Source organism: Aaosphaeria arxii, assembly GCF_010015735.1.
Source record: "Aaosphaeria arxii CBS 175.79 unplaced genomic scaffold BU24scaffold_2, whole genome shotgun sequence".
Taxonomy (NCBI): Eukaryota; Fungi; Ascomycota; class Dothideomycetes; order Pleosporales; genus Aaosphaeria; species Aaosphaeria arxii.
In genome coordinates, this window is record NW_022983475.1 from 321,700 (window position 1) to 348,844 (window position 27,145).

General features: G+C 49.1%; 8 protein-coding genes across 8 annotated transcripts; 7 read left to right on the forward strand and 1 right to left on the reverse strand.

Annotated features, from left to right (window-relative positions):
• Positions 1 to 49: 49 nt before the first annotated feature.
• On the forward strand, positions 50 to 966 carry BU24DRAFT_488738 (transcription elongation factor-like protein B polypeptide 1; the record flags this gene model as incomplete). The annotated part of the gene is made up of 3 exons (XM_033533571.1): positions 50 to 164; positions 240 to 288; positions 405 to 966. The coding sequence occupies 3 exons, from the start codon at positions 50 to 52 to the stop codon at positions 559 to 561; spliced, it is 321 nt and encodes a 106-aa protein (XP_033386986.1). The 3' UTR covers positions 562 to 966.
• Positions 967 to 1,366: 400 nt separating this feature from the next.
• On the forward strand, positions 1,367 to 2,534 carry BU24DRAFT_418167 (uncharacterized protein). Its single transcript, XM_033526920.1, has one exon. It carries the CDS (start codon positions 1,525 to 1,527, stop codon positions 2,224 to 2,226), a length of 702 nt encoding a protein of 233 aa, XP_033386987.1. The 5' UTR covers positions 1,367 to 1,524; the 3' UTR covers positions 2,227 to 2,534.
• A 611-nt stretch (positions 2,535 to 3,145) lies between these two features.
• On the forward strand, positions 3,146 to 5,703 carry BU24DRAFT_418169 (subtilisin-like protein). Its single transcript, XM_033526921.1, has 6 exons — positions 3,146 to 3,850; positions 3,896 to 4,279; positions 4,328 to 4,481; positions 4,539 to 4,843; positions 4,903 to 5,152; positions 5,213 to 5,703. The coding sequence occupies exons 1-6, from the start codon at positions 3,383 to 3,385 to the stop codon at positions 5,491 to 5,493; spliced, it is 1,842 nt and encodes a 613-aa protein (XP_033386988.1). The 5' UTR covers positions 3,146 to 3,382; the 3' UTR covers positions 5,494 to 5,703.
• Positions 5,704 to 6,499: 796 nt separating this feature from the next.
• Positions 6,500 to 7,756, forward strand: BU24DRAFT_418170 (FAD/NAD(P)-binding domain-containing protein). The gene has a single exon (XM_033526922.1). The coding sequence runs from the start codon at positions 6,648 to 6,650 to the stop codon at positions 7,662 to 7,664; it is 1,017 nt and encodes a 338-aa protein (XP_033386989.1). The 5' UTR covers positions 6,500 to 6,647; the 3' UTR covers positions 7,665 to 7,756.
• A 967-nt stretch (positions 7,757 to 8,723) lies between these two features.
• On the forward strand, positions 8,724 to 9,138 carry BU24DRAFT_458406 (uncharacterized protein; the record flags this gene model as incomplete). Its single annotated transcript, XM_033531628.1, has 2 exons — positions 8,724 to 8,787; positions 8,837 to 9,138. The coding sequence occupies 2 exons, from the start codon at positions 8,724 to 8,726 to the stop codon at positions 9,136 to 9,138; spliced, it is 366 nt and encodes a 121-aa protein (XP_033386990.1).
• A 1,272-nt stretch (positions 9,139 to 10,410) lies between these two features.
• On the forward strand, positions 10,411 to 13,754 carry BU24DRAFT_101393 (uncharacterized protein). Its single transcript, XM_033520698.1, has one exon. The coding sequence runs from the start codon at positions 10,557 to 10,559 to the stop codon at positions 13,347 to 13,349; it is 2,793 nt and encodes a 930-aa protein (XP_033386991.1). The 5' UTR covers positions 10,411 to 10,556; the 3' UTR covers positions 13,350 to 13,754.
• A 2,468-nt stretch (positions 13,755 to 16,222) lies between these two features.
• BU24DRAFT_418173 (uncharacterized protein) lies at positions 16,223 to 16,802 on the forward strand. Its single transcript, XM_033526923.1, has one exon. It carries the CDS (start codon positions 16,238 to 16,240, stop codon positions 16,394 to 16,396), a length of 159 nt encoding a protein of 52 aa, XP_033386992.1. The 5' UTR covers positions 16,223 to 16,237; the 3' UTR covers positions 16,397 to 16,802.
• Positions 16,803 to 23,170: 6,368 nt separating this feature from the next.
• On the reverse strand, positions 23,171 to 23,620 carry BU24DRAFT_458408 (uncharacterized protein; the record flags this gene model as incomplete). The annotated part of the gene is made up of 1 exon (XM_033531629.1): positions 23,171 to 23,620. The coding sequence occupies one exon, from the start codon at positions 23,618 to 23,620 to the stop codon at positions 23,171 to 23,173; it is 450 nt and encodes a 149-aa protein (XP_033386993.1).
• Positions 23,621 to 27,145: the final 3,525 nt, after the last annotated feature.

A 27,145-nucleotide genomic window follows, 5' to 3' on the forward strand; every position in this document is an offset into this window, starting at 1 on the left:
AAAGACCCGATCTCGTACTACACGGTCACGCGAGTCTGAGTCTTGCAAGATGGCTAGTGATACGAAATATGTGACTCTTGTGTCCGGCGATGGTTATGAGTTCAAGATTCTCCGCTCCGCAGCGTGTCTTTCCAAGACAATCAAGAACTCGCTCGATCCAACCTGTGAGTGCTGCTATTTGCGTTCTGCTACAGAAGCGAAACCATTACATTGGAAGCGTACTGATCATCTTTCCTAAGACGGCTTCAGGGAGAACGAGGAGAACCGTGTAGTGCTCAAAGACATCAAGTGCGTACCTTCCATCTGCATTTTACGTGCCATCACAGAATAGCACAAAGTCCACGGATGCGACAACTATACGAAGGGGGGATTGGAAGCCACAGTGGTAGCTGATCATATAGCAGTGGTGTTATACTGGAGAAGATCTGCGAGTATCTTTACTACAACGAGAAGTACGCAGACTCAAAGGACGTTCCTGACCCAGACCTTCCACCGGAATTGTGTCTTGAATTGTTGATCGCTGCTGATTATCTGGATGGTGAGTTGGCTTCTTTTGGTTGATTGGCTGTTGGGAAGAGACTTACGGTCGGGCAGTGTGAAAACACCCAAAGCATAAGCAAAGCATTCGGTTGCAAAACGACTGAAAATGTAATGTCATTCTATACAGCATGGCACGTATGAATTAGTACGGCCGCACGGCAGGAGCTATGGCGTTAGATATTTATGGACACTCTTCATTGACGGTCTTCGGTCTTGGAGAGAAGGGTCGTCTTCTTGAGCCACCTACTATGTGAGCTCAGCGTAAGAATCGGCGATCTGCCTTCCTGAGATGGACAAATATCTGGCGGTCTTGTTAGGTCTTACTACCTCGCAATATAGATCCTGTGTGAGCTCGAAGCCACTGTTGGCTCATACACGGTGGAGTCATAGCCACAATCGTAGTTACAGTATTATAATTATTATTACACATCTGTAACAGGCAATCCACCCGCCCCCGCATGGTTTTAACCCCCACCAGCCTTTCGCCCCGCGACTTGTGTTGTTGTAGCCTGACCATCAGCACAACATTAATGCTTCAACTTCGCTATCGTTGGTTTCGGGCTCGCTGACTTGCTGCGGCGTCCTTACTGTGTACACTTTGCTTCTCTTCCTACACGAAATTCAAAAAGGCCGGAAAGATAGAATCGCTGTTCCTTTGGCATAGACCACCACCATTTGCTGGTTCTCCCAGGCTCTTGGTCTTCCCGGATATTATATTACGGGCCTCAACAGACCTGGGATATACGAATCTATATACCCTACGTATGCAATGTACCCATGGTCAACCTAGCCGGTCATAACTCAATTGTTGACCAAATGCTTACAGCGAGACGATAATTTCCTTTTCTCCAATAAATACTCGTCAGTTGCCTAAACGCCTCTTTTCGCCCCGTCTCACTATTCTCTTCCTTCTGCTCACTCCAATTCAAGCGTCTTCCGTGGCTTATACCCACGCAAACCAAAATACATTCAACCTGTCCCCCAATGTTGCCTCCCCCAGATATTGACAACGAATCGCGGCCAGCGACGTTCCAGTCAAGATGGAAGCACAACCCTGACCCCAAGGCTTTGCCCTTCCCACGCGACAATCCGCCATTTCAATTAACCGAAGTTGACTGGCATCAATTGAGCATCACCGACGATCAATTCGAGCCGCATACGTGGGAAAACTTGCATCACCTGATATCTACCAACCAGCTAGATGAACTGAAACGCTGGCCGTCCTTTTTGAAAGCCTACCTTGCTTGGACTGCACACGTGAAAGCAAAGTATGGGTCTGCGACCCAGTATCTCCTCCAACAGCGACTGTTCTGGGAGCCTCTATCAACGAATGGGCCTCTACGTTTTCCTCTCAAATCCGAAACGCCATTCGACAATCCGGAGGACTATAAAATTATCAAAAATGATTGGACATATGCGGTCACAGAAGGCATTGCACATATCGTGGTCTGGTCAAAGAAGCCTCTGCCCGTGGACAGCGAAGGCGCATTGACCGCAGAGGGCTGGAAGATTGTCGTGGATTTCATAGACAGGGAGTTCAGACAAAAGGTTGGCGAGAAAGCCGTAGGAGAGAAAGTACAGTGGTTCAAAAACACCACAAATCTCCAGAGCGTCAGGAGCTTAGAACATGTCCACGTTCTCGTCAAGGATGCAGACGAACAAGTTTTGAGACAGTGGATGAATTGAAGGAAGCGAGGCTGCTCGCTTGAATTACTGATGGGGCTTTCCTGACAGATCGGGCCGAATGTTAGAACACAGTTCAAAGAAGGATTCATGAAACCGCGCTAGAATTTTATGCTTATTGTCAGGTCTCATGGACAACACCAATAAGCTTTTTGAAGTGATTCGGCAAACTATGTAGGTACGAAGCAGAAAACAACCGAGCGAACCATCCTCTGTTCCTGATCTATTCACAGCTGTCCATACTAAGTGGTCCACTTTGCTGCGCACCTGCTCGTATTCGAATCTGCTACCAAAAGTTCTGGAACGTGTACACTCTCGTTTACCATATCAATTTCTTTCCTAATTTGTGCATCCCATGCTGGTTTTTTCCTCGAGCTGTCCCGAAAGGTCTTCAGCCCTTTCCCAAATTCCGCCTTGCTGCCGCATTTACCAGATAATTAACCAATCATCTTCTCGCCATATTATTATTTGAGGATTTTGCTAAGCCCGAAGAACTATGCCATCTAACATTCGAGCAGATATACAGAGGGTTAGCATGTCGGGCTGGCCTCCTGCTAGCTTCATGTGTCTTCAATACCTAAATCAACAGTGCATTGTAGCCAGTAAACAGTCTTAACTCCTTGCGATGAAAACTCGGGAATGCACTATTGTGGGCATGAAATACTGTACATTCGTTTTCCTTACTTCCATGTACCAGTACCCACAAAAGACAGAGGCAGCCTGTACTGAAAGGTGCGGTACCATTGCCAGGCGTGCCACCACAGGCACATGCATGGATGGGTATCGGCAAGATCGTCCGACGTCATGAACGCCCCGTCCATCAGCTAAATCCTACGGTCCCACTGCTCAACCATTGACACGACCACTTGTATAGTTACAACCGTGCAAATCGTTTCCGTTGTCTTCTGTCACCGTAGGCATCTATTATCTGGCTCGATTGCATGCACCAAGCAACTCCTCTGCACACGTTGCCGGGTCACTGTTGTAGATACAGCGTGTACCTTTACACATCACAAGACGCCAGAACAGGTGTTCAGGTAGGTAACACGATCTATAAAATGCTTCAATTCTCTTTGGTGATAATGGCCATCCAACACTTCATTCATTCCCTCTTCACCTTTCCATTGTCGCTATCTTTCTATCTTAATTTTTTCGCACGATGGCGCGCTTCTCTAGCTCGCACAAGGCTGGCCTTGTGCTACTCTGCCTCACTTTCAGTCTTCCAGTGACACAGTCTCTAGGCGTTCCTTTTCCTCATTCGGGTCTCAGCCGTCACGAACCAGCCGTGGCACGTTCGAATTCGGATCCAGTGGAAGTCGTCGGTCAGGATGACATCCCCGTGAAGCTCTACCCCCGCAACCAAAATGCGGACAAGCACGAGAAAAATTATGTATCCATCAAGATATTCACAGAACTAAAGTACACCAAGAAAGGAGCCGACCGCGACAAATATCTGGCAGATCTCAAAAAAGAGTTGCCAGAATTTAATGCCGATGACGATATCTACAACGAGGAGAAGCCTAGGGAAACTATTTTGTATGCCATTAAGAAGCCTTGGAAAACAGACGAGGAGAGGAAAGAGGTTGTGGATGAGTTCGTAAAAGAATTCAACAAGGAGGATAAAATGGTACGACTGCAGTTGTAATAGTGAACTCAAGCTAATAGAAACCAGATCAAGAAAGTTGAGATCGTCGGCCACACAGGAGGAGTTCAAGTGACGAGTGTCACTCCTCGGGACGTTCAGGAAAAGCGTCATATCGATGACTTCAAACCACCCGCAAACCCTATGCAGACTTGGAAGAACGTGCGACAGAGCGGCATAACTGACTCACTGGCATTCTTCGGCTGGGACAAGGATAAGAAGCTCGCAGATTACGATCTGGATAAATCACCCAACAAGGAAAATATGCAGTATGTCCATCTGAGTAACCCCGGAAGATACAAGCTGCAAGACATCGTCAATACTGCCCAGGGGGGAGCTGCCCGGGCAGGTGCGGCAGAGTATTCAAACGTCAGGCTTTATCTTGTCGACACTGGTGCGCATATCAATCATCGCGTAAGCATTCCAAAGCATTATAATGGACAGTCACTGACAGTATTCCAGGAGTTCGCACATATAGACCCAAAATCTTGGCAGTGGATCCATCCCGGAAACGCGGTGGACAGAGAGAAGGCTGAGGCAGAGATTAAACAAGTCAATTTCGATGCACACGGTCACGGAACGTGCATGCTCAGCAAAATTATAGGACTTAAGCATGGTGAGTCAGACACACGGCAACGGAACAGCGCATAATTAACTCCTATTGCTTTCTTAGGTACCAGCAAATTCGGCTATCCTATAATTGTAAAGGTGCCCATGTATAACGACGAACAATTCCACGCGTCTTTCCTATCGCAAGCGATTGTAGCGGTAACAAGAGATTGGAAGAGATGGTTGGAGAAAAATGCAAAGGAGGGCATGGGCAAGATCAAGCATGCCGTAGTGAACATGTCTTTCGCTACAGAGGGCATGCAAAATCCATCAATGACTGAAGACGAGACGCAGGACGTAATCGAAGCGATGGAAGAAGGGCAAAAGTTGGGCCTTTACTACGTCGTATCCACTGGAAATGACGGAAAGGTATCTGTTGCACCCCTTCTTCACATGGTCATATTACAGGTCTGTTCTAACTTGCCCAGGAAAAACTTACCTCTGTCCCAGGAATTCTCAAATTTGGAACGGGCAAGAAGGACATGCCAAAGTTCCCGGATTTGGAGATTCCAGAGGTTCCACTGTTTTTGGTTGGCGCCACCGACGACGAAGGACAGATATGGCCGAAATCCAACACTGAACCTAACCAACAAATACTCTTTGCCCCTGGCGTACAAGTCGAATGCGCCAACGCCAAAAAGCTTGACAATACAATCAAAACTTCTGGGACCTCCCTCTGTAAGTTCGCTATCCGAGCATGAAGGCACGATGTTGAATTGAAACTGATGTATCGTGAAGCGACTGCCTCTGTTTCCGGCCTTGTCATGAACAAGCTCTCCATGCCCAATGACATGCTCAAATCCTCCATCAAAGATGATTTCGATCAATTGCACAAACACATCTACGACGCTGCATGGGAGCGCACACAGACCAAGAAAAGAACGGGAGTGGTGGTCAAGGGGGCTTTCAATGGCATCGACACACCCGCGGACTTGAGGTCGCTATACAAAGTTGAATATGGTCGCGAAATTGGTCCCGGACACCAGAAGCTCACTTGGGAGCCCAAGGCGGCCCGTTGATGAAGCCACTCAGTCTGAGTTGCTGTATAAATGTATGCGCAAACGTATCTGGATCTGGTATTCGGCATTACATGTTCACTAACAAACTACAACACGCGATTACTCATCACTATTTAGCGGAGAATCGTGCAAACTTTATAGATTACTAATTATACTTTAGATGGTAAATAGACTTTAAGATAAGGGCATAGAATGAAATGTATATTCAACATCCAATCATGCAGAACAGGTTTACTCTGTGTAGATCTCTCATGCTTCCTTCCTTGCTTCATCTTTGCTGACTTCAAATAACATCCTGTTCAGGAGTGGAAAAACGCAGTATTTTCGTATCTTCAAACCGAAGGGATAAGAAACACAGGTACATCTAGAACTAAACGTATGAGACTCATTGCATGAATTCAAGTACGTGACAATACCCAGTGACCAGACCAGACCCAGCACAGGGCACAAACGTACTTCTCGCCCTTACGACGCATCACGACAGTCGGGAAGTATGTTCAGTCTTTGCAAAGCCTATATGCTACAGACACAGTGACTACTATGACTGCCCTCTGGTACAACAATAGATCTTATAGTTAGGATTCCAAGGGTTTAAGGTCTACGGTTACGTTGGCTAAGCATATAGATTATAGTATCCAGGGTTATATGCCGCATTATCTCTGTACTGTATGCCAGGCCATCGCAGACATTCAGAGCAAAAGAGGAGTGCGCCTGTGGAGCATTTCTATTACCAACAGATTCAGATGACTTGGGATTAAACAAGAGAGTTCCGGTAAGAAACTGTGAGCGGGACTATATTATGGAATCCTGTTCCTATGTGGACACACATGCACGAAGAGTACCTCACTGGTTCGTTGTGTGGAAGGATCTCGGAGACATTTTTGCGTCCCCTGCCCTCCCAGGCTGGCCTGATTCTCTCCGAAAATCTCCGTACGGAGGCTAATCGTGGACAAACCTTCAAAGAATCGTACAGATATTGAGTAGATTTGTAGTAAAATAAACCTATTGATACTACAGTATATAAGACGTCTTGCCTGCCATAATGTGCAAATACATCTCGACACCACCAGAGCCAAGCAGAACAGTCCTATTAGCATTGTCTACATCATTATTACTAACACCATATCATCTATTCCATATTTTAATCGCTTGAAATGGCAGCCGCAGCGCTACGACCGCAAATTGTGGATGGCCTCATAATAGGAGGGGGCCCAGCAGGCCTCAACTGTGCCCTTACCTTCGCCCGCCTCCAATCTACAGCAATAGTCTTCGACAGTTCTACATACCGCAACGAAGGTGTAAAGCACATGCACACGGTTGCCACCAGGGACCACTTCGACCCTCAGGAGTTCCGACGCATTGCCCGTGACCAAATCGAATCGCGGTACAAGAGCGTGTGGTTCGAGAAAGCCATCATCACGCACGCCGCGAAGAAACTCATCGGACCGGACGGAAAGTACGAAGGTTTCCAAATCAAAGACGACCAAGGCCGGACTTTTGAGGGAAAGAAGTTGATCCTCGCAACGGGTAGCAAGGATGTATTGCCTAACATTCCCGGCTACAAAGACAACTGGCCGTCGCATATCTATCAGTGTTTGGCCTGCGACGGATACGAACAACGGGGAACTCCTATAGGAGTCCTTGATTTGCAACCTTGGACATCCCATTTCGTACATATGGCACAACAGCTTGATGACAGGGTCACTGTGTTTACAAATGGCCCCATCCCTGCTACTCTTCCGCCACCTATCGAGAGGTCATTGAAGATCTCGAAGGTCTTCGGTGCAAAATTCGACGAGAGAAAGATTATTCGCATGGTGAACAACGGTCCTTCTTATGTTGAGGGTATAACGCTGGAGTTTGAGTTGGGAGAGCCGGTTACTTTGGGTTTCGTGGTAGATAAGCCGCCGGTTGTAAACAGGGCACAGGATCTGATTGATCAATTGGGATTGGAAACTGTACCCTTGGAGCAAGGCGGGCACTTGAAAGTCAACTCTATGAATGAAACAAATGTTAGGGGTGTTTTTGCAGCGGGCGACACTACTGTCATGATGAAGCAAGTGGTGATTGCCATGGCGGATGGACTCAAGGCAGCGGCGGGAGCGGGAATGCAAATTGCGGAGGAGAGAACTAAGGAAGCATTGAAGACATTCGAAAATGGATCGGAGTAACTTTTGAAGCAGTTCATAATCTTTTCACTGTCATACTCTTAGCAAATCTTCTAAACCAATAGAATGTTTTGGTTCGACAATCAAATAAAAACAGGAGTGGTTGTTTGATCTAGTAAACACATTCACTGCCCGTAGCAACGATACCTGGGCTAGTAAGAGTGCACAGTGCGCTGCCGAATTCATACCCAGCAGCATATCTACGTCTTCCATCGCCTCTCTCTTCCCCTTGCAAATCACAACTTACTCAATCCAACCTTTATCTAATTTAGCCTCATGTCGAACCGTGTTACTGCCCTCAACATCCTCCAGGAAGAGGAAATCCTCATTTCTCGGATCAAATGTGAGTTGCATCTCGTACCCTGTTTGCCGCAGTGGCATATGATTAGCTAACAGAGCAAACTCCTTTAAAGCGGTCGCGAGGGCCCTCTTCTCTACTTGGAAGTACGTCGACATCGACGTTGTCGTCACCGGCAACCCTGTCGTCATGACGGCCTACCGGGCATGTGTGATCGGCTATCTCCCAACGGAGCAGATGCCGAACGAATGCGAGATGCTCATCACTTCAAAATACCAAGAGTCAACCACCACGGCGCTTCTATATCTCCTGGACAGGTGCCAGCGCTCTCTCGATTCTAAGTTTCGCAAAGGTAAGGATTGATACACAATACATTTGCGGACTTGGAACCTGCTAAGCTAAGAACTATTATTTAGATGTCGCAGCATGAGGGCAAAGCGCAACATGCTTCAGGACCAGACAAACACTGAGATACCCGGGAAAGCCAATGTTTGTGCGGCAAGTTCACACTTATAGAGCACTGAGAACTGGGGTGAAAGCGCGGTGGGGCAGGTCGAATTTTCCGTCTGTTGTGGGTGAAATCGTCAGATGAGATGGTGAATGAATCTTTCATGGCACAGTGAAAGTGAATAATATTACTTCAAGTGCGATAAATTGAACTTTGACTGCCAATGAGTGACCCATCAAATCCTTACCACACACCATCCCGGAACCCTCAACTATCTTCACCAAGCCTGCTTCTGAGTTGAGCCCGAGTTCAAATAATGACACACTTGATTGATCTTGCCGAGCTACAGCTCGCAAGGGAGCTCAAAACCTTCATTCTCGGTAAATTGATTCTGTACCCGCTGAATTCAACTTCTAATGGCTCATGTAGCGGATGTGCGTGCTCTCTACGGCCCTACGCACGGCAGCCTGTACCAAGGCGACTTCGACATCCTCACCGCTGGCCGCACATCTTACCTCGGTGGCGTCCGCTACGACTACCTTACCGCGCAAGCGATCGTATACAAGAAACCCGATTCGCCCTCACAATGGAAACTCTTAGTGGCAGGACCTGAAAGTGGCACTGTTTCGGGAGCACTGAAAGCCTTATGGACAGAGGTTCAAGCAAAGAGTCAGAACATAACAGGGCCGTTACAGCCGGGAGAGAGCTATAAGGGTTCGAAGAACCTATGAAGGAGTGACGTCGCTATCACACGTCAGTGACATACGCACATAAGACTATCCGGTACCTCACAAAGATGTGTTCTTCATGAACGTACCCTTCGCTATTGTCATATTCAATCTTTGTGGCATTGCCGACGTAAAAGATCAATATAGTTACGTGGGATATGGAGACGCAAAGCTTCCTCTCGTTGTTCCCTGAAAACATTGGAGAATAGAACTTGCAACACACAATAACCCCAAGGCCGGTGATCCAACCACTTTTCATGGAATTTCCAGCGTGAGCTTGAACACTGGACTGTGAATGTCGCCGTAACGTTTGCTTCATGTTTTACCTTCTCTTGTGTCGCTGTAGTTACCTATTCGTCCACTCCAGTCTAACAGCTAGTACATGTGCCAAAAGTTGGACCGAACTTGCCGTAAAATCTAACGAGGCTTTTTTTCCTAGTCTTGTTCTCGGCCCTCTTTTCCATGTCAATGCTGAGGACGCGACTATCAATCACACATCACGGCCGCTAGAAATAGAGGCACAGCGATGAGAAGAGAAGTGCCTACGCTGAGGAAGATTACAGCGTATATTTGAAGTATTGTGGGCAACATTGCACTGCTTAGTGAGGGATTTCGGCTAGGTAGCGGAGTACAGAGCAGGGCACGAGAAATGAAAACTCGGCAGCGATGGTGTTGGATCAAGCCTTGACAAGAGTATAATGCACAAGTGCTTCTGGAACCAGGGAATCCAAGGTCATAACGATGCTAGAATCTGCAGAATAGCTCAGTGAAGAAGTACGAGTGATGGGGTACTGAGCCCATCACATGAGAGTATATCCAGATACACAGTCCTGATTATAAAAATGCATCAGACGCATAATTGCATAGTTAGAAGCCCCCAATTAGCTTCTTGAAATTTCACCACATGCCAGTAAATATATCATTCTTTCATTACGCTCAATCAAGACTATTATTCGTGCTTAGCTAATAAAGAAGGCAGCTCTCATCCGGAAATGGTATCAATGATGAGTGTCCTTTGTACGCAGCGTGGTCCATTATCTCTCTCATCCTTAGCATCGAGGAGGTACGGACACAAAATTTCGAAAGTGCCAAAGGCATAGCGAGCATCTTTGATGAAATGCTCTTCTACGGGAGTTCTGAAAGAGTGTCATAATGGATAATTTTTGTGACGAGGTCATTCTGTGCACAATTATTGACGTGGCTGGACCTTTTAGTGTTCACATGTCCGGGCGTCAGTTTTAGCGCGAAAGCGACGTCACTCGCCAGAAGTCTACACGACATCCGAAAACAACATCCCTAGGCTACAACCTATTATCATACCCCATACCCCTATTCATCTGCCCGTTCAGTATGCAGACACGTACACAACACCATAAGGGCTACCTGTTATGACCCTGAACAACACTTCGTGACTGATCACTATGGCGAACTCCAGCGAATCTCACATCTCAACACACGCGAATCAATACATCCGTGAAGTCCTCCACTCCCAAGAAGCACCACCCACGATAAATGCGCGATACTTCTATACGTCTCCACTCGCTATTGATGACCCTCTCTCTGCGCTGCCTCCCCTCTCTGCCTCCACGAATACGTACAGCCAACCGCGGCCATTCTCCGAATATGATAACGAGGCTATCAATGAGTCATGGTTGGGCTTGAGGAAGAAGATACTCCAACACAATGAAGAATATGCTGAGAAAAGGGCATCTGTAGACATCCCTGGAACACCCACGAACCCATCTGTAGAGAGATTGAAGAGGAAACGAGCTGGGTCCGGCTCTCGCGATGATGTCCCTGCACCTCTGGGTCGAGATGTACCTTCCACGCGCTCTTCCAGCCGAGGGCAATATTCAAGATCTGTTGACACCGCATATGAAGGCCGCGCAAGGTCTGGCAGTTTCCCACGGGGCGCAGCGCTATCAACCTCGTTGAGAGCGGCCAATCCCGGAGATATGTCACCATTAGAGCCTTCTACAACCGGAACACCATTTATAAGAGCCCCTTCAAGAGGAAATATAGCAAAATTGCGGACCTCGGAGTCGGTGGAGGGGCGCAAGCGGCCAGCACCGCACGAGGTTGATAGTTACAGATGGGATGAAGACATGGAACCAGCGTTGTCCGACCATAATGCAAAGGGCCCTGTTCAACGACCTCCGCGACCAAAGACCGGTCCTTCTGCTAAAGTTCCAGTCGGAATTTCAAGACTGCATAATGTCATCATGGACGCAGAATCTATTCGTATGGAACCTATATATTGGTCGCCTGTAAATGATATCGCCAAAGTCATTAGGGGAACATGGTTCTATAAACACACCATGATGCCGGTCGAGGTCGAAGTTGGCAACATGCTCGAAGCAGGATACATTGATCTTCAACCGTGGACGCAGACCTGGAAGGACGAATTGAACAGTGCTGTAGAGGTAGGAGCTGCTGGCGAGATGAAGATCCTCCACAAGTTATGGCCGGACAAGCCGCCTAGGCCAGAGAGTCGCCCGACATCTTCAGCACAACCCAATATTGGAATGGTGCAAAACACCTTGCCAGAAGGAGCCGATGACCCCGACAAAGAGCGACGCGAAGTCTTTGAGAACGTGTGCGATCTCATCGATATCTCTACTGGACCTAATGGGCCCGACAACAAGGCAGGCGGTGATATGGACTACGGACCTGACGGCACAAAAAGTCTCTATCGTAAAGCCGGTGTCATCTATGCAGATGATATCCACGCGTATCTGCTGCGACCTTCTCTTCAACCATCTGACTACTATGGCCGCCGGCCTCTCGCGAATTACATTCGAAAAGGGAGCAATATTGGCATATGTGTTGTTCGGGGCTTCGATCAGAGTATCTGGGATAAGTTGCATCCGCCGAAAAAGAATAGCAAAGCAATAAAGGCTAAGCAAGGCGTTTCGACCTCCCAGGACGGAGCACCTCCACTGAGACGACAGAAACGGGACCCGGCTTTGGCACTCTCAGAGAGACCACAAGTTACTGATCTTGTGCTTGTGATACATGGCATAGGTCAGAAATTGTCTGAACGCATAGAGACATTCCATTTTACGCACGCCATGAATGCCTTCAGAAGAGAAGTCAACGTCGAACTGGGCACGGACGACATCAAACGTAACTTGCGAGAAGATATGGGCGGCATTATGGTCCTACCTGTCAATTGGCGACAAAGAGTCTCTTTAGAAGACGCAGCCAGCAGCAGTATGGAGACTGATGACCCGGCAGCTAATAGTTACTCTTTGAAAGATATCACACCGAACACCCTGCCTTCCGTCCGAGGTATTGTCAGCGATGTCATGTTGGATATTCCCTACTATTTATCACCAGAACACAACCCCAAGATGGTAGCGGCTTGTATTCACGAAGCAAACAGGATCTATCGTCTTTGGTGCCAAAATAATCCCGGTTTTGCAGAACACGGTCGTGTGCATCTCATCGCCCACTCTCTCGGGAGTGTCATGGCTGTCGATATTCTGAGCCAGCAGCCGAGCAGCGTAGCTCCAGAGTGGAGTGACCCTGCTTTCCCCGAGGAGGAAGTCCCAAAAGAACACTTCATTTTCGATACAAGCTCTCTATTTCTGTGTGGTAGCCCGCTCGGCTTCTTTTTGCTTCTACGGAATGCTACTCTTCTGCCCCGCCGAGACAAAGAGAAGCCTGGAGCAGATTCGTATGCAACTCCCGGCGTTGGAGGTGATCAAGGAACATACGGCTGCGTGGCTGTTGACAATATTTACAACATCATAAATCCTTACGACCCCGTCGCATACCGCCTGAATGCGGCCGTCGACGTATCTTATGCGGAGATGCTCAAGCAAGCTGTCGTGCCGAGCGCAAACGTATCATGGTTTGCCTTCTCTAACCCTTTCCGCAAGTCTGATGCTTCGAGTCACGCTGCCTCTGCCCGTCCAGCTACCCACCGCCTTCCTTCAAACGTCGAACTTGAAACGCATAACTTCACAAGAGAGGAAATTGCAGAGAAAAGGGCATATCTACTAAACGACAATGGCCAAATTGACTATTTCATGAAGTACGGAGGTGGTGCGCTTGAAATCCAGTATCTCACGATGCTAGGTGCTCACAGTAGCTACTGGGTCAGCCGTGACTTTGTCAGAATGATTGTAGTAGAAGTCAGCCGCGAGCGAGGCAAAGAGGGAACTTTACTCGCGATGCGAGCCCAGAAACGGAAGACCAGCGTCTCATGAGGGGAGTCAAAAGTTGATGCGAGTGTATTCCAAACCAAGCAAGCTGTGGAGCCTGATTTGGTACTATCACCACGCTGAACTAAATTCTATCAACATGCACCACCAGGATGCTGCGATAGTCCAAACCAGGTCCGTTACGCTGCACAGTATCAACGCCATGCTACCAGGCATGTTGTTGGACTTCATGTATCTCGAACATTTTGGGTATCCTTGCGATGAAGAGCTTAGCTTGCAAATGCTGGCGGGCCTGATGACGTTGGTCTCAGGCGCTCTGCAGCCTGCGTCTAGCCACGCAGCACGCCCACGTCAACCTGCTAGAACGCCGATTGGCATTGCGGCCATATCGAACGAGGCCCGTTGGTGCGAAGTCCCCGATCAGTGCGACCCGCGTCGATATCCAGTGGGTTGAGGCGTTGGAAAGCACTTCAGGCTATGCGGACCATTTCACCAGTACGGGGCACACTTCATTCAACTCAACACAATATGAAGCGAACAAGTGGAACCACTCCGTGGACTGTGGATCGGTATTTGGTCACTTTGCATTAGCAGCTTCCAGCTTCCATCCCTCGCCGTTTTCTTCCTTCGATAGACTCCGACCTCTCTAACGCATGTGGACGATTTCAGGTTCCACAACACGGACACGGCGTATGGTACTGTGCCAAACAAAGCAGCACGAGCTGGAGAGGAGACGCCAGGAAGAGGACCAGTAGTGAACAGTGCATGTCTCTTGTTCGCCGCTGTTAGGTCAAACCGTGCCACCTGGACTTTGAAATCAGAGACACATTAGAGGGACCTTCGCTATGCATTGGTATGGCACCTACACACATCAACATCATACACATGACCGCGCGTCTCATGATGTCCCTGTCAAAGTTGTCACGCATTGTACGGAGGATTTTTGTTCGCTCGGGTCTTCCAAGCCTATGGCCCCAGGAATCTCTCATTCGAATTCGTGTCCACCACGCGACAGACCGTACGATCGGTAGGGTCATTGGGGGCGCAATCTCTCCATCAAGTCTATCAAAGCACTTGCAGTACGGTATACCTCTTTCACAACATAGACTAGCATACCTATTGCATGTAAGGATGCATGTTACAGGCTAGAATTGTCCGTGGTTTGCATCCTTTGTATCTTCAGTCAAATCAGATATCCCCAACTCAATAGAATGGTCGAAGCCAGACTGCCTAGCCAGCACAATTGTTACATCCATTGACTCTTCCCCCTTTCAATACCGGTGTATTCACTCCTTGTCGCGCATTGATCTTTTTATTCTACGCATCTTCCTTCGTTCACTAATCGACGAGCGGGCGTACTTGGGTGTTGGTTGGAACTGATTCCCTACCTCTGCCTCTCCCTACCCCCTCATTGTCCTACCTTGCTCTGCCCTGCATCGCCCTGCCAGCCAGCTAACAATCCGTGCCTCAACGCCTGTTAGTATTGCTTGACCCTAGGTTGAGTCCCCGCCCCCCCCCACAGAGACAGACCCATCCACGTACACACTCGGGGACCAGCCGGCTAGGTGGGCAGCGAAGGCTTGGTGATGTGGAATCCTGGGCGCTACGCCACGCGCGCTTGCACGTCGTACGGTGGTCACCACACTGGAGCATCTCGCAATCTTGTTTATCAAATTGTATACAGCGCCACGAATGCATGCCGCAAGCGGCGTCGGTAAATGGGAATCAGATTCGAAAGCATTGATCACTTGCTGGGGCTTCTCGAGGTCTCGGGGGCCATCAGCCATGTGCAAATAGTTACCTGGGTGCGTAGAATTGTGTGGAGAATGCAGAGGCGTGCTTTGCTTGCGCCTGTACGCGGTGTCGAGTACACTGCTTCCCTCGGCTTACAGGGTGGGGGGCCAAAGAACAACGATGGAAGCATGTTCGTCTCAAGTCCTTCCACCGCCATGGATACTGGGCTCTTTGATTCGACCAGATCTTCTGTATTACCCTTTCACAATTTCCCCCATTTTTCGATTCGCCGTATAGTCTTATGATGGGGAGGGGAAAAAAGGATGTTGGCATAATTTCTCCCAATTGGGAGATTTCCACAACTTTGGCTGACCGAGCTATCGGACAGAACAACGAATCGAAATGGTCGAAATGAGAGAGGACCACCCTGCCCTGCGAGTTCAGCTGGAACTATGCAACAGTTCTTCCGGCCCGATGGTGATCATCGTCCCGTCTCTAGGCATGCCTCACCTTCTGCTCCACCGCGTCGCAAATCACATGCCGTCGCCTCAAGGTGAGTCTAGTGTATTTTGCTTCGATATCCCACATCAAATGGTAGTCCGACTAGTCCAGATAGGATGGACAACGTATCAGAAGAAGTAAAAGGTTGCCTGGGCTTGCGTAGTGTGTCCGATAGAAGAGAAAAGACGTCAGCCAAATTGGACTGCAAAAGGCTACCCCGACCCTCCCATACCCACTCCATCGCCACCGTGAACTCCGATCAATAGAGACGATCTCTCCCCATTGAGAAGCGTATGCGACGAATGTATGCGAACACCAATCAGACCGGAATCCTCAGATACTGAGGGCGCTTAGGATGCAGGGCAGTCCCGCTTTCTAAACAAACAATTAACGGATCTTGTAACATAGGGAATTCGTAGCTTCCATCTAGATTCTAGACAGGTCGTCACAGGCGATTGAACAGAACACCTGTAAAATATATCGTAGTACGAATCAGACCAGATGCAATCAATTGCTGCAGCCATGAACTCTGCCTACTAACTTCTTCTGCAATAAACAGTATCTTCCTTCATAACAACATTACCATTGGGATGGTCGTTCCAATCCCGGCATCGAATTACGTCCGAAAAGCCAACTTTTTCCAATACTACCACCATCACATCCACCCCCTCACACTCAACAAACAATCCTACAAACCCATGAAGCGAGAAGAAACCCCACCCCGATACACACAAGCTACGCACGAGATTCCTGCCAAAAGGCTTCAAACTCCGAACTTTGCTCGCCCAAGCTCCTCGCTCCGAACCGTAACTCCTCCCCCACCACCACCACAACCAAAAGCTGCACAACACATGTAACTACGTATGAACCATGATACTTTCGCCTGCAGACGGAAGTAAGACTGCACAAGAGGGAATGTATGGCGCACGCACGCACGCCCACACACACATACGTACATACATCTACACTCTCTCTATTCTCTGTCCCCTCCATCCCTCCAGTTAGCCGTGTATCTCGAGGGATTTCAGGCCGCCTGCCCAATAGCAAGGCATCAAGGTAGCCCCCCTCGTCGATGTTTCGTTTCAAACGGGCGAACGAAAATGCCCCATAGGCGGATGCAAATAGTCCCCGAAGTACCTTGTTCCTTGCTACATAACATTGTCCACGATCCATCATCCATCATTTGCCTAGTGTACTTTGCTTCCAATTGCTGTAGATAAAAACATTGGTACGTATGTGTACCAATAGAAATAGATACATACAGGAGGAGGACTAAGTATACCTTACTGCTCCGTACATACATAGTAATTGCATACTCGTGCAGCAGACGATGTGTTTTGGAATTCGTCAATCACTTACGCCCCGGCGACTAGTTAGTTAGTCCCTCCTGCCTGCACCCGTCTATCTACGTAACTTTGCAAAGGGGGGAGGGATCGTCTGCTTTCACAGATGGTAAGACGATCGCAGAGGACGATCGGATCCATGGCGCGCACGTTTTTTTCTTCTGGGTTCTTCCTCCGATCGTGGGGTGGGGGGAGGACGGGACGGATGGGATCGCGCTCGGTGTGCGAAAATAAATTGATTTCACAAGTATTATTGATTTCGCTTGTTTGGATGGAGGATAGAATAGACGGACGACGGGTAGAGAGGGGGAGAAGGAAGGAAGGAAGGAAGGAAGGAAGGATTTGGCGTTGCCGCATGGTGATGCAATTGGGGGGAGCCTGAACTCGCGATAGGTACTGTGTATGCACGACAAACAAGGTCGAAAAAGGAATGTTTGCATTGCTTGTCTTGCGAGTTCCGATTTTTATCGGAGTACGGGGGTCAAGGAACCTGGAAATTCGAACTTGAAAGTTTCATGTCCCTCCGAACGTAGAAGGCGACTCGCAGAAAAACAATAATGTAAAACCTATGTACGATGCTTGCTATGGTTGCGTTGACGCTTGTCATGGTTGGGTGTTGGATTTGTTGTTATTTCGAGAATCAGGTACATGAATCCATACCCCATTGTTTCTACCTACCTAGGAAATCAGTACGCAGAGTGTGCCTTGAAGGGCCTACTCACCCCTTTATTCCCTTTATTCCCAGTCCAACTACATAGATGGTTTGCTATCATCTGCAGTATCTACTGTGCAATGGTCCGTATGTGTGTAGTCGATCGTTGCGGTGGTTAGTTAGTGACAATGGCAGGGCGAGGGCAAGCGCAGGGCATTGGCAGGGCCGACACAGCCTCGCCGTAAATATCTCCCAACACAGTCAAATGAACACAACAACAACTCGTAGCACAGCGCTGCACTGCACTGCACTGCACAGCACAAGAAGATAGACAGGCACAATTCGTTTCTCGCGACGAACTAGGTAGTTAATTAGTTAGTTAAAACACATTCCGGTGAAAAAAAGTCAGCCAAATGTGTAACGTAACGTACAATAGAACATTGTGGATATCGCGAACGAAGCCTTTCGCCCCCTCCCCCCTGTGTGCGCCCAGCCCCCAATTGCACACAAGAAATCTACACAGGCACGAAAGGACACAGTGCACGCATGCACTAACGGGCCGTTTTGTATTATACGAGCGCAATGCTCTTCCTTTAAGGCTTTAGGTCGACAGGAGGAATAGCCAGGCCAAAGCGAACGAACGAACCATTTGAGGTAAACAGTCGAGCCAATCACATGCTGCCGAAACACCTTCCAATTCCGGGTCCCTGTGCGAAGGCATTCGGAATTCCGCTTCTTCTATGAGCTATAGTAATTAACAAGTATCTCAGTACATAGCCTCATGGTAGCAATGCCACTGACTAGCGGAGTGTTGCTTGTATGTCAATTACTCGTTGTAATCTCGCGTATCGCATAACAAGAATCCTTCACACACGAGAAAAAAAGCCTAACGCAATTGCGGGTAGATAGACGTCTGTGACGCTGGGTACCTGACTGAGCAAAGCCCGCTTAAAGCTGAAAAACCGTTCCAAGTATCCACTTGAGGCTGGAACGACATTTCAAGTTGGCCGTTGACCATTGGTGGGAATCTAGAGCATGATGCCAAATCTTTTTAAGTACCTACCTAGGTAGTTAAACTACTCATTTGCTAAGAACTTGAGAAAATAAAAGCTCTTTCTGGAAGTGGTTAATAGGGAATGATGAAGGAACACACCGGTACACTTAGTCTAACTGCCAACAGGCAATGGCAAGACGCGGAGTTGAAGAAAATCAAATCGGCATTCGACCGTGCCGTTCTCAAGATAATGACGCGGAACAGCACCAGCACAACACAGCTGAGAGTCAATTAGTTACTAACCTACGAGCACACAATTGAACCATCGCAGTCGGAGCGGAGACACCAATATCTCCGTGTCCCGTTCGCTCTTCGTAATAGCGGAGTCGATCTTGAGTCACAGGTCAGTCCATGATGGCAGGGACTCGGCGAGTCGGTGTCTCGGAATCGGCGTTATGAGTTATGGCGATTTGGACGACAATCCCATCCCATTATTATCCCATGACAGTAAACGGCGGTGCGCGCGCGCACGAGAAAAATAGCGGTGCGTTGAACGGCCCGGGCTAGGTTCAGTGATCATCACTCTCTGCCGCTTCAGCGAGCATTCTAGATGCCTCGTGCGTGCGTGATAAGAGCGGCGGGTTTAAGGGCGCGTGCTCGTGCTCATGCCCCTGCTTGCTCGATGGGAATTAGGAATGGATGTGAAGGGGAAGAGGGGAGGGGGCGCTGCACTGGGATTTTTGGAATCTGGGATCTGGGATTGTGAGCGAGGGAAGGGGAGGGGGTGCTCCCCAAGGCCTGGGAGTCCTGGGACTAGCCATGGGTATACTTGTAGACTTGGATGGAATTGTACAAGTTGGATACATCGTTAGACGAAGAGGAAGGGCCAGAGGGGAGAGTGTGTGAATATGGATACACGGGAAGGCAGCGGGGCGGACAGGGCATTCAATGCACCACCAACGTAACTACAGTCGGGGCGCCGTTGTGATGGCTTTCCCTGCTTCGTTTGATATTCCTATCCCATCCCATAGTTGATTGATAGTGCTTGTTGAAAGTTGCATGTTAGCTAGGAGAGTTACGCCTCGACAATCACCATCTAAAGTATACTCCGTAAATGTACGGAGTACTCCTTACTGTACCTGTATTACATTGCCGTAGGGACCAAAATGTATGTCTGCGGCGTAGACCATGGCAATTACTGGGGAATAAACTCGCCTACCAACAACCTACACATCATATACGGTACCTATACCTACCGTTGCAGGATCGGGATAATCTGCCCAATGCCAATGCCGCATATCGCATTTATCCACAGCCATTCTTCCACGGCGCGGTCCCCCCTTCCCCTCCCGCCGTCCCCTATCTTCCTGACAAATCCAAGAACCACGACGCTGGATTTGGAACTTACAAAGAGAAAAAGAGACGATGCTAAATCTAGAAGTGGATTCAGAATGAAAACACACACCTGATCAACGTATGGCCTTCCCATTCAAGGTGTTGCTGCTGTTGCTGGTGCTCAACCCTGCTTGGCCCTGCCCCGAGCGACTGATTGATTGATAGGCACAGAGAGGGGAAGCAGGGAGAATCCCCAGCGAAGGATCCTCAGCCCTACTCGCTTCGACACGGTTTGGGATGGCCTACATGGGTACCCCCCTCCCCGTCCCCATGGTGGAGGGATTCCAAAGAGCTATCCCGCATCAAGACCGCCGTTCGTTCCCTCAGTACAATAGTGTCACCCATGCCTATGCTGGGGCCTTCGGTCAATCCGTGTTGCCTGTAGTTTGGGCGGTGGACTAGGTAGAAGGTCTGGCTAGCATGGTGCATCCGTCGTCGTCCAACGAACGAATTGTGTGTAATAATGTATGTACGTGCACGGGGAGAAGGGGGGCGTCTCGTTGCTTTCCACAATTGAATACTCCATGTAGCAGAATGTCTCGCGAATTAACAGGATGGCGATGCGCACTGCACCCCTCTCTCTGATCTTGATTTGCCATGCAGGGCCGCAGGACCGCTTTTCGGGTCTCGAAACAGGGCAATGGGTGAAGACTCCGTAGCTCGGGCACAGTACCACGAGCACTGGGGTACGGAGAGTTTGGTGCGAGGCTGTGTTCTGCCATGCTACTGATTGTCTTTTTGACGGTCGTTGAAACAGCAGTAGACTAGTATTCAGAGAGTATCTGCAGCGTTTCGAAACGCGGAGTCGTTCGTGCTGTCAAACACGACGTGGAGGGAGGGGAGGGGTGCTGTACGAGTAGAGTAGGTGTGTATGTGACAAGCAGGTGGGAGGGAAGGGTGTGGGCTGGGAGGCGCACGCACACGTGGGGAGATGGGCTTCCGCGGAATGCTACAGACTCATAGAGCATAGTGCCTTGTCCACCCCAGTCCGCTCGTATTAACGCTGTGACTCTTTGTGACTCTTGACCTGATGATTTGAATTTGATATCCTATCGGACGAAAGTAAAGGACGATGGACGAAAACAGGTAATGGCAGGCCCATGGCTGTTCGTGCGAGTGGTACTACAGTATACCGGTCCAGCTGTGGTCCTCGTATAGAGACTTGGAATAGACAGACAGAAACAACGTTCCTGGTTGAGACCCGCAATATGGTTTCTCTTGGCCATGTGAAATTCAGAAATGGGCAAGGCGTGAAGCAAACGAGAGGTTACTGCGCTGTACACGATAGACGAGCAATTATTAGATGCAATAGGTCCGCTGGCGAAAGGCTACTAAAAGTCCGGCCTTGGAGGTCAAGCAAATGGGCTGGCATAGGTTGGCATAGGCCCTTACCTCGTTGGGTCGAATTCGTGCGAGAAAAGGCGCCCTTAGAGAGACCATTGAGCCTGGCAATGCTCCCACAACGTTACATGCGTTACAGCCTTTGGGGCCATTTCTCGACAACAATGCAAAGCCCCAAGAAAAATAGACCTTAGTTTCTCTGGCTAAACGGTCGAATCATCATACTGCAGAAGGTCCGAAATGGATCAAGCAAGAGTATCGCAACATGGAGCGGATTGCGCGCAAGCTCCGTGGGAGCTGTGCCTAACGGACCCCGACTCTGTACGTACTATCGGTACAGCTAATGCGCGAGCAATCTATTCACAACTCAACAACAAATGATCGCACACTGCAGCCTTGGGCTGTGGAATCCTCTAGCACGTGCCGAAGGATTGATCATTGATCCAGCGACGCGTGTCGCGAATACAAATCGTCCAGGGCGGTATTTGGCGACCAGATATGCACCAGGGAAGGAAATTGTCCGGGCTTCCTGCAGTCAATGATCGCGCGCCGCAGTAATGCAGTAAGTGAAAAGTCTACGAGAACACAGAAAAGTCTCCTGTTGGAGCAGGCCATAGTCGGCCCCCAACTAGGTGCCGCCCTAGACACACATGACTCCGCCTGTTAGAGTGTTAAACTAGAGGGAGGCTGGTGGTCGGCAGGATTGGAAAGCGGTTGAGACATAGCTCCGCAAACGCCGGGGCAGACTGGCGACGAACACGAAACATACGTATGTCTATGATCTGTCCAGGCCTTTCTCAGCCATAGATACTGGTAATTACAGCGTAGAGGGTAATTACCAAATGTGGCATACACAGCGACTGGGATTCTGCCAGCCTGACGAAATTGGAGCACACTTATTGAGGTTAGTCGGCCTGGTAGCATTGCGAGTGCTAGTACTCGGATACGTTCGCTGCCTTCGGATACGCGGGCGGTTGAGACGGGTTGAGACGCTTGCGCCTAGACTGCAGTCATAGCCGGTGAGCTGTGCGTCGTATAGGACAGGCATCTTTGGGATGAGTTACGAGTACTTTGCAAAAATGGAATGCAATGCGAACGTGGAGTGCTCGCCAGGCAAAGTAGACCGGTGAAGCTCTTCTGTTAGGGAGGGGGATGAAGAGCTTCTGATATTTTGCATGTTCAACCATTAATTATATCCGTGTCCCAAAAAGGTACATGAATATCCTACTATGTAAGGGTCTTATTATCCACTCTAGATGCGGCAGGACCCTTTCCATCGTAAAGAGGTGAGAACTTTCTCCAGCCTTGCGGGATCTGACGTAGGTAAGCACTGGCGCGGTAGGGCATGAAGCTGACCAGTCGTAATCGTCCCTCGTGTTCGGATGTCAGATCTGGGGAATCTGAACCTGGAAGACCAACAGTAATGGCGATATGACATCATGTTCGTGATATGTATGAAGAACGTCTCCTCTGGTCCCAGCCATTGTGACTGGAACGGAATGCTACCGTGTGAGTATCTTTTGAATTTGTAAACCTTCTCACACTACTGTTTGCCTAACAGTTGATGAAATTAGAACATTCATCTAAGGGCACAGACCACACATGCTGCTTGTTCTGCACAATACAGCATCTAGTATTAACTTGTATCGGTCCATACGAGTAGAGCGAGCAAATTAGTTGCACCAGACGGCCAAATTCCCTCCCCGTTCCCCGTTGAGTATGCCAAATGAGGCAGGCGATGCATTAGGAATAGTCTTTTGGGAACCGTCCAATCGCAAAGCTTATTTGGAAGGATGGCGGCTAGGCCCTTGGTCCGATGCGGTCCAATTTGTTGTCGCGGCCACTTTCTCAAGCCATCATAGACTAAAGTCACTAACCTGAGCCCTTTCCGCTCTCTCAACTCGTATCATGGTTCGCCCTTGTTTAGATTCCTCATCCACGGCGCTGGCGGCCACCTATCTCGACCAGCCAAATGTCGTTCCACAGGTCCAAGATGATCGTCATCTGGATGATAAATTGATTCCTGCCTTGCTGGATTCCAAAGCCATCTTTGCCTCGTAGTGATGTCGTGGAGAATCGGCAAACCAATGGCTGGATCCTTCGTATCTTGTAATTGCCACTTGCTGAGGGGTCCGTACCGTAACATGAACAAAGTGCTTAGGATGTGCGGATGGCTGCCGGCGCTAGACCCATCAAGTGGACCCCAACTGGTAGACAGTTTCTGATACGCAACAAAAAAGAATACAGACATGCCGTGTCCTTTGTGGGGGTATCTCCTAGTGGAAAATTCAAGGAAGACCGGATGTCGCGCTGCATACTCAACATTGTTGCCTGGAGATCGTGCGAATGGATGCATTGCTGGTTTTTCCAATCCATGAGGCAGATTGAATCGGAGTGGAGACTCATATAACAACGAGTTTCAACATTGTGATACCGGTCAGCCAACTCTCTCCATCAGCCACGCACCTTGCACCGACCGGGGCGCGAGCACAGACTGCCGATAATCCTATCACGTGATGCCGTTAAGACCGCGGGCCAGACGACACTTGACCGAGATAGGAAAATGGCGGAAGGCTCAATGAAGCACTAAGCAGCGTCCATGATTGGTGGCAGCCGTAGGACCTCAAGATGGCCTGAGATAGCGGCTGGTAGCGACATTAAGTCTATCCAGAAACCCTTATTCATCAGGTCCAAAAGTAGAATCGGTCAAGATAGTGAGTTGCCATATTAGTTGTCTCTGTGACGTAGCCGTCGCTGTGCTGTCTGCGCCCTTCGGAGACAAATCTGGCAGGCTGTGAGCCTTGCTAAGTTCAACATTAGTTGCTTCAGAACCACAAAACCACTCATAGATACATACACTGCTTTTGGAGATTCCGGAGATGTCTTAACTTCTGTCATTTGCATTATACGACGATGGCAGACCACGTATGCAAATAGGGTTCCTCGACAATTCCCCAATCAGAATTCATACCGAAGGTCCCGCCTTCTAGTCGGGCGAAACTTGACCTCTAAGCTGAATCGTAGGGACGATATCATACTTTTGTGCTCGAGTCAAGTGGGAGGCCTAAAACCAGCGATTAGCTATTTTGCAGCGATACCTAGACTTTGGAGACCAGCTGGGAGTGCCGATAACACAGGTGTGATTCGGTAAAGGCAGATCTCTCGACAGCTTGGATATGACTGGTAGCCCCGATATGTCCGAATGCCCTGCCTATCATTCGGACACTTACCAGATGGCTCGACGAGCCGTCTGAGATTCTGGATATCCTCAGTGCGCGTACCAGAGACCAGTTTTCCATTCTTTCTTCTTTTCTTTTTCCGCGACGCCATCAAAGGTACGCCCCGAAAGTTGGTTGCACATACCGGCGTCAACTCCGTCGACCAATGCCGGGTTCGCAGCTGTGGTGATGCGTTGGTGTGTCTCACAGCTCATCGCGGGGTTCACTCGAGGAGGTGGAAGTTTTGCGGCGCTTGATCCTCAATACGCCCCGCATGAGAATGGCTCACAGTTGAGATCGGAGAAAAAGGAAGTAACACGCCCTACGGGCTGACCCACCAGTGAATTGCTCGCTCACGGTAGATATCCGCATCGACGCCGCACTTTGCCACTTGGCTTCGTTGTGGACGTAGTGTGTGAGAGAAAGCATGACGAGGGGTAAGAGATGTGAAGTTGAGGAGATGTTGTGACTGCCCACCATTGTTCAGTCAGTAGTCGTGGCAGGTTGTCACTAGAACGTCCCTTCCCTTCTTGGCCGTCATACACGTCCTCAATGTCCGAAGCTAATGGCCACAAATATTGCCTCGCTGGAAATAGTTCAGTAAGAAGAAGAAATTAAGGGGAGTTTAAATCGAGGATAATTCGAATTATCAAAGTTCCAATTCCTCAAAGGAGGTGTCCCTATGTGCCAGATCACGGGGCGTAGTCTCGTACCTTTACAGCGGCGATGGAAGCGTCGAGGATGCTCTTTTCGGGCAATTCCCCTGAATGATGCTCCTTCTTTGAAATTTGATAAGACGTTTGCGGTATATTGTCGCTATTTTGCGACCATGTTGGCCAGGTTCGGAAAATAGTTTCTTTTTTGATTGACCGTTCACAAAAATAAATCTGCTCAAAATCTCATCGACGAACGCCCTGGGAATTCATCCAAACGAAGTTCGTTAGTGTCTAATCTGATCGTTATTTTCAGCGTCCACAAATGCTAAGGAAAGCAGGCCAGCGTATGTGTGTGTGTGTGCCATGCTGCAATGGGGCACAGGTTCGCTAAGTTGGGCGCTTCGAGAAGGTTACTGTATGGTCCCGTTCAGGGCGAAGGATTCCCGCACTGGCACCGCACTAGTAATGAAACGAAACGTGCTCGGCCCTATGATACTGAACCTCCACCACCACCATCACCACCACCACTTGGCAGATTCCTGACAGGCGGGAACGGCAGCAAAAGTAAGCTGTAGGGCTGTTGCAGAAGTATGCTTGCTGGCGTCCACAATGATGATGCTGCAGGCATACTTTCTTGGAGATGCAGTACGACCACACCTCTTTTGGCGAGGTTGTCTGCCCTTGAATTGTCTGATTGTAAAAGATATGCACCTACAGAGTAGAAGGAGGGTTCAAGCATTGTCTAGAAAGGGATTAGCTTTGCGCATCGCTACTCAAAGCAAAAACGTCCCTTTCTGTCTTGGGCTTTCTTGTTCAGATGCAGCCTTTAAATTATTGGGGTAGGGGGACGAGGGGGGGTCTGGTCTGTCTATCTGAGTTTACCCCGCCAATATGGGGGAGTTCCGCCTGTCGCCACGCGTGATGACGGAGCACCCGGCACCCGTTTCACACCCAAAACTCCAAGACTCAAGACGTCTGCCACGAGGTTTTGCTGACCCCATGCATTTTCTGTTATCGGCCGCAATCCTGGCGGGAAAGCTGCTGTCAGATAGGGCTGAAGACGGTGGAGCGGTCGACGACGGGAGTTCTTCGATCATCATAGCATGTAGCAAACGTTTTGGCAACATGTATCACCTTTGCGAGACCAAATGACGCTGTTGTGGGAGTCACCAGTAGCATGGTTTCTGAATGCGCGAATGATTGTATGGGTACAACTCGCGGGCGGACAAGGTCGGCATGGAGACATTCTTAGCGTGAGGAGACATTGTTGCCGTTCACATCTTTGGAGAGGTCCCGCCAAAAGCCGAGCCATTTACGCCCGGCGACAATTGATTGTACGTCCAGAGGACCGCAAACGGGAGCATGTGCTGTAGATTAGAAGATCTGCTATGCAGAGTATCGGTGAGTGGCATATGGGGGTATTGCAACCAACAACATGTCGCACACTCACAAGCCATCTTACGGATGCTGTCTACCAGAGCATCATGGGTTCACTGAAGGCCCCGGGAAAGTGGTGGTGTAGTGAACTCTATCCAAGGAGAATAGGTGATCCTATACGTTCATTCGCTCCTTGGGTGGTAGCCCTACGGGAGTGACGAACGACTGGGTCGTAGGGCTGGGGGAGAGAAGAAAGATGGTGTCGGCGCACGGTGGATGACCCCAGTCTTTGGACTAGACCCGTTTCCGGACAAGTGTGGGGTGTAAAAATAGACATTCCCCACCATCCACCAGTGACCAACGCGAGTTTGCGACTCTACCCCATCCATCCACCTGTTCGCTGCCAACAGTGAATGCGCTTTACGCGGTAGCAGTTTATATTTGGAAATCTTTAAACATTCCCAGCGTCTAGCAACCGATCTTCTCATTGCGAATCTTGGGAACATGTCTGCATACGCGTCAATAGTGTAGATGTTGATTATTTTTGAAAGATTGCAGCAAAGTGGTTTTGTAGACGATTTAGCAGGATGGGTTTGTTTCAATACCGTCTCTACTCAAGTGGGTAGAATC

Coding starts and splice junctions, on each gene's coding strand:
- BU24DRAFT_418170 (XM_033526922.1), top strand. CDS start 6,648: ATGGCAGCCGCAGCGCTACGACCGCAAATTGTGGATGGCCTCATAATA.
- BU24DRAFT_101393 (XM_033520698.1), top strand. CDS start 10,557: ATGGCGAACTCCAGCGAATCTCACATCTCAACACACGCGAATCAATAC.
- BU24DRAFT_418167 (XM_033526920.1), top strand. CDS start 1,525: ATGTTGCCTCCCCCAGATATTGACAACGAATCGCGGCCAGCGACGTTC.
- BU24DRAFT_418173 (XM_033526923.1), top strand. CDS start 16,238: ATGAAGCGAGAAGAAACCCCACCCCGATACACACAAGCTACGCACGAG.
- BU24DRAFT_418169 (XM_033526921.1), top strand. CDS start 3,383: ATGGCGCGCTTCTCTAGCTCGCACAAGGCTGGCCTTGTGCTACTCTGC. Junction 4,482..4,538: donor AATTATAGGACTTAAGCATG/GTGAGTCAGACA, acceptor TTGCTTTCTTAG/GTACCAGCAAATTCGGCTAT. Junction 5,153..5,212: donor AACTTCTGGGACCTCCCTCT/GTAAGTTCGCTA, acceptor TGTATCGTGAAG/CGACTGCCTCTGTTTCCGGC.